At 49.9% G+C, this 5332-nt stretch overlaps 1 protein-coding gene across 1 annotated transcript; it reads right to left on the reverse strand.

Annotated features, from left to right (window-relative positions):
• Nucleotides 1–591: 591 nt before the first annotated feature.
• Nucleotides 592–1998, reverse strand: LOC124664615. The gene is made up of 2 exons (XM_047202089.1): nucleotides 1973–1998; nucleotides 592–1636 (listed from the first exon to the last, which is right to left on the reverse strand). The coding sequence occupies exons 1-2, from the start codon at nucleotides 1996–1998 to the stop codon at nucleotides 592–594; spliced, it is 1071 nt and encodes a 356-aa protein (XP_047058045.1).
• Nucleotides 1999–5332: the final 3334 nt, after the last annotated feature.

Raw genomic sequence — 5332 nt, forward strand, 5'->3', positions numbered from 1 at the left:
CCGAGGTGTGGTTGCAACTAAAATTATGAAAATATTATCGGATTTTTTATCCGGTAATTTTATTTTACCAAATATGAGAGAAAATATAACTTGTTTGTTTTTTAATGTTTTGATTGTAAAAAACAAATATAAAACAAAAAGGAAACAATTATAAAAGATGGTGACTTTATTCTACTGAACTCTAAGCTAATTCTCAGTAGAACTGAACTGAGCCCTAGAGAGCCCAAATTATAATTGATTCACAAGCATCTCCTCCTATCCGAATTGGCTCATTTAGCACAAAGATGAGGTGCATTATTTGCTTTGCGCCTAATAAAGCAAATGCTAAAGCTAAAGAAAGCTCTCTTAATATTTCGAATCTCCTGACAAATTACGATCAACCCTGATCTATCTAGATACCCTACCAACTGATCTTGTGGTGACACGAAGTTTCGTTTGGGCGCAATTTTTTTGACCAAACTGCGAGTGATTTATTTGCCACGTCGTACGGCAACTACCTTGCTTTATAATCAGCAAATTACAAGGCAAAAAGAATCGACTTCGGTAGGCAGCAGCTTCCCTCCGTCAGCAATCAGCGCCGACCAGTCAGCACTAGACGTCGTCCAAGCACCAGCAGCGGTAGTCGGGCTTGGACATCCTCAGCAGCTCCTCCGGCGACATGCGCTCCAGCTCCCGCTGCCTCCACGCCGGGAACGCCTCCGCCACGCTCGCCGGCGGCGGCCCCGCGCACCCCTTCACCTCCCCCTTGAGGCCATGCCTCAGCGCGCGCATCCTCTTGTACAGCCGCATCGCCGCCACGCAGTCGTCGTAAGGGTGCTGGTGCCCACCGTTCTGTATCTCGTACCCGAGGCAACTCTTCGTCAGGAACTTGAGCGAGTTGCTCATCATCCTGCTGCTCGTCTTCATCAGCGGCGGGTACGTCGCCGTGTCCCGCTTCAGGTACGCCGGGTAGTCCATGCCTAGCCCGTTGAGATCATGGTCCAGCCCGTGGCCAACCAGGATTCTCGCGCCGCCGCGTGCCGTGCGGATCTTCCACGGATCCTCGCCGTTGAGGAGGAAGTCCTCTACCCGCTTCCTCGCCTGCTTCACCGTCGTGGCTGAGTCGCGGAGGTGCTCTGGGCGGATTCCAGTCATCTCGTACCGGTAGTGTGTCACCGGGATGAGCGGCTTCACGAAAGACTCGTAAAGGATGTTCTCGTGCTCGTCGACGAGGCACACGCGCGCGCACACGTCCAGTGTCCCGTCGCTGCCGCCGCCCACCATCTTGCACCCCAGCGCCACCGCACCTCCATGGCCGCCTCCCTGGATGCTCATTCTTGACATACTTCGGGTGAGCTGGCTTTGCGTCGGAGCGCTGGAGAGCTGGCAGGCGGCGCGGTGGGCACGGAGGGCGCCAGAGGCAGGGAAGACGGCGAGGCAGAGCTGGCAGCCGCGGGTGGCGAAGACACTCGCGCAGCCGGCCTTGGGGAGGACGCTGCCGAATCCGAGGTGGTCGCGGAGGGCGTCGAGGGAGCGGCAGTGCTTGCCGCAGACGCCGCACCGTGGCTCGTGCCCCGAATGGTGCGAGAGACGCATGTGCTCCACCAGGTGCTCCATCCGGTTGAACTCGCGGTAGCACGCCGCGCACTTGTTCCGGCTGCACGTCAAACAAGTCCTCATATATCAGTCCAAAGAAAAACTTATGTCTTGCATTGCGTGTTTGTTTATGTGATTGTGCAAATGTGCAATGTGGCACACAATTGCAAGCTGCATCCTGCATCAAACGTAAATCAATTAATTGTTTAAATTTCCTGCATCAACTACTAGTAGAAGAAGCTTAGAAAATTCTTAACAATGGGGTCTCAACAGTCAACTTATCATGTCATCTAGAGACAAAATGTGCAAACAAATAGCAGTTGAACAGAATAGCGTAGCAGAGTTTATTTACTAAAACGGAGGGTACAAGAAAGGTTAAGACAAGTGGCCACTGCACCTGTGAGCATCAGAAGAGCTGTCCATCGTCAGTAGTCACCTAACAAGTACTGGACGCAGCAAACAGGAGTTGTGTTCGGTTGGTGTGTGAGAAATGTCTGAACACCAACGTCTATTTATGTGCCTGCAACACAGATGGAACTCGATTCTTGACAGCTTCGTCTATGGCGATGTGTGCTTCGCCAGTAGCGACAAAATGTGTCGGTGTCACCGATGTTCTCCAGGTTCAACTTTACATGGCATGAGTTCCGTACTAGTATTATGCATTACTGCGGTATTATGAATTTATGATCATGGTGAATTGGTGAAACACCATGCAGCTAGTTGGCAGCATATTCATGGTTCAGGTTCAGGAGATGCAGGGGAACAGGTACCTGCTCTATGTCGTCAGTGAAGTTCTGGGCATATTACATGGTTGCGTTTGTCTCTTTTCCTTCATTTGTTTCTGACCATAAAGCAGTTACTGAAGTACAGGCGTATATAGATATTTTCTACAGTCAAGTGCAAATTTCCAGATAGTAGTCTAGTTTCCTTATGAACCCAGAGCAATTCCTGCTTATTGTTCAGGCAAGAACATAGACACCAGAATACTCTGAACATACATCAGCTGGCTTTATGCCGAATAAGAGAGCGGGAGATCAGATGCCCCGGTCAAAAGAACTGGTTTGAAAAGGCAGGAGCAATTGATCCAGCCGATGGATGGAATGGGCGGATTAGATTCCAGCCTTTGGCGGTGGCGGAGAGCCGCACAGCTAGACGGCACAGAGCCATAGATCTCCACACGGATATCCTACGAACATGCCTGATCATGTCGAACATATTCAGAAAACTAAAGATGTTTGTGATCCCAACGTAGACATATTAGATCCTGGTCGGAGCTTAGTTTGGCATGTTGTCAGGCGAATGAGTTTCGAATTTTCTTAGAAACAATGCTTGGAATGCAGATCATGCTCTTCTCTGTTGGCAAGTGTGCTTCAGTTGTTCTCTATCTGAGTTGCTGTGATTCTGATTGATTTTAGTAACTAGAGCAATTCACTACAGTTCCAATTGAAAGTAAAACATGACAAATTTTTCACTAGAAAGGTAGCTATCCACCGCCAATGGTTGGCTGAGCATCCCCTACTTTCCTTGGTCGTACGGGTCTGATCACACCTTTATCAAATGTGTCATGTGCTCCACGTTTCAATATTGTTCCTGATGCCTCTCGTTCTCACTTCCTCCGACAACTCTTCATTTTAACTCCCATCTTTTCTCTTGTACATGTGATTCCATCTATTTGATGCAGTAATCTAGTGCTAACATGTGAAACGAAATGGAAGATGCAACTTGCTATATATCTCTATGGTTGGGTGTAGATGAAGCGGCATATACAATCAGAAAATATTGAGGTTTGGTGTCATATTCACTAGTACTATCTAGTATCTATTGTCGGATTAATTATTGCAAATTTTCCACCTCGAACATTCTGATTAATGCCATGTCCTCCAGATTAATATGCATGCTGAGAAGCAAGATATGAAATTCTAACATCTAAACACCCAGGTAACCTTCCATGATCTTTAGCTTTCAATCTGAACTGGGCGGTACAGACAACTTAGATAAGCCTCCAACTCTAAAATTGTTTAGGTAATGCCAGCTTGAGCTTTCATCGCAAAATATCTGGTGCATAATGAAACTTAAATGAAAAAGGTCACTGCATCTAACATAACTCGAGGCATTCCCCTCTACCAAACTAAGCAAATACTCCACCAACCATCACTCGTTGTGAATAATGCTGATCCTTATATATATACTACTCCATCTTCGTTTGATAGTTCACATAAAGATACACTTCCACTTCACTTCGCAAGTTAATTTTTTTTTTTTGCGAAAGCACTCCCCGATTTACTGCCACTAGCTTACTACACGGAGTATGTGGCAGTTACATGGACTTGCTTTGGAAAGAATGTAGGAAGAATCAAAGAGAGATGTAAACACAAGAAATGGAACGATGCAACGGGTCGAGAGAATGATGAAATGAGGAGCGGTTCTCGTAGTGGAGAAAGTTTTGGCCAGACCTGCCAGATACTAACCAGATACTAACCTTCTTCGGGTTACACACGATTCGGGCCTTGCGTTTTCTTGTGAGACACACTCGCCCCAGGAAGCCCTCTCCCTGATCAGGACCAAGGAGGAGGCGCAGGCAGCGCTCGCCCTTGCAGTCTTCCGCAAGGAGGTGGAGGCGGCACGTTCCGTGCCCCTTGCCCCGACGTCGTCTGTTGTAGTTGGGATTACGGCAGTGACGGATAGGGAGACGGAGTCCACGCTGGTGGATATCCCTGTGTTGGCTGCGCCCCAGCCCAACTTGAGGCGCGCTAAGGCCGTGTTGGCTTCCCGCCGCGGGCGGAGGAAGGGGACCCGTGCGTGATGCGTGCGGGCTTCTACAACATCCGTGGGTTCGGTCTGCCGGGACGACGGAAGCAGATTAAGGAGTTCATTTCCCGAGAGCGGCTTGATTTCGTTGGCCTGCAAGAGACCATCAAGGCCTCTTTCACACCCGCGGAGCTTCTAAGCCTGGATCCGCATGGTAGATTTGCATGGAAATGCACCCCCGCGCAGGGGCGTCGGGAGGCAAGCTCCTTGGGGTTAATGAAGACGCGTTTGAGGTTTTGGAGTGGCATTGGGGTGCCTTCTTCATCCGGGCAGATGTTCTGCAGCTGGACAACACTTCTCGGTGGTCGATCTTCGTGGAGTATGGTCCCGCGGATCACCGAAGGTCCGCAAACTTCTTGGCGGAGATCTCGACGGCGGTTAATGCTTGCCCCTTTCTGCTGATGGTGGGAGTGGACTTTAACCTGATCAGGGGATCACAGGACAAGAACAATGGCAACATTGACTGGCCGCGGGTCCAGAGGTTCAATGACTGCATTGCTTCTCTTGCGCTGCGGGAGATCCGCAGGACGGGGGCGAGATACACGTGGACCAACAGACAGCTCTCTCCCGTGCGCTGTGTCCTAGACAGGGTGTTGGTGTCTCCTGAGTGGGAGGGTCTCTTCCCCTTAAGTTCCCTTTTGGCGGACACCATCATTGGTTCGGATCACTCCCCTCTTGTCCTTAGCTCCGGGGAGGAGTTAGGCAAGAGGAGCTCTCGGTTCTTCTTCCAAAAGGGTTGGCTAGAGAAACCGGATTTCCATGAGTTGGTGGCGCACCGATGGCAGGGGCTTTTGAGAGATTAAGTGCGGTGTCAGTACCCCGATTGAGATCTGGCACCGTATTGCCGCAGGCCTTAGACAGTTCCTGAGAGGTTGGGGAGCCAACCTTGGGAAGGAGGAGCGGGACCTCAAGGCTGACATATTGGCGCAGATCCGGGATCTTGACGGGG

The sequence above is a fragment of the Lolium rigidum genome, chromosome 6, assembly GCF_022539505.1.
Source record: "Lolium rigidum isolate FL_2022 chromosome 6, APGP_CSIRO_Lrig_0.1, whole genome shotgun sequence".
NCBI lineage: Eukaryota > Viridiplantae > Streptophyta > Magnoliopsida > Poales > Poaceae > Lolium > Lolium rigidum.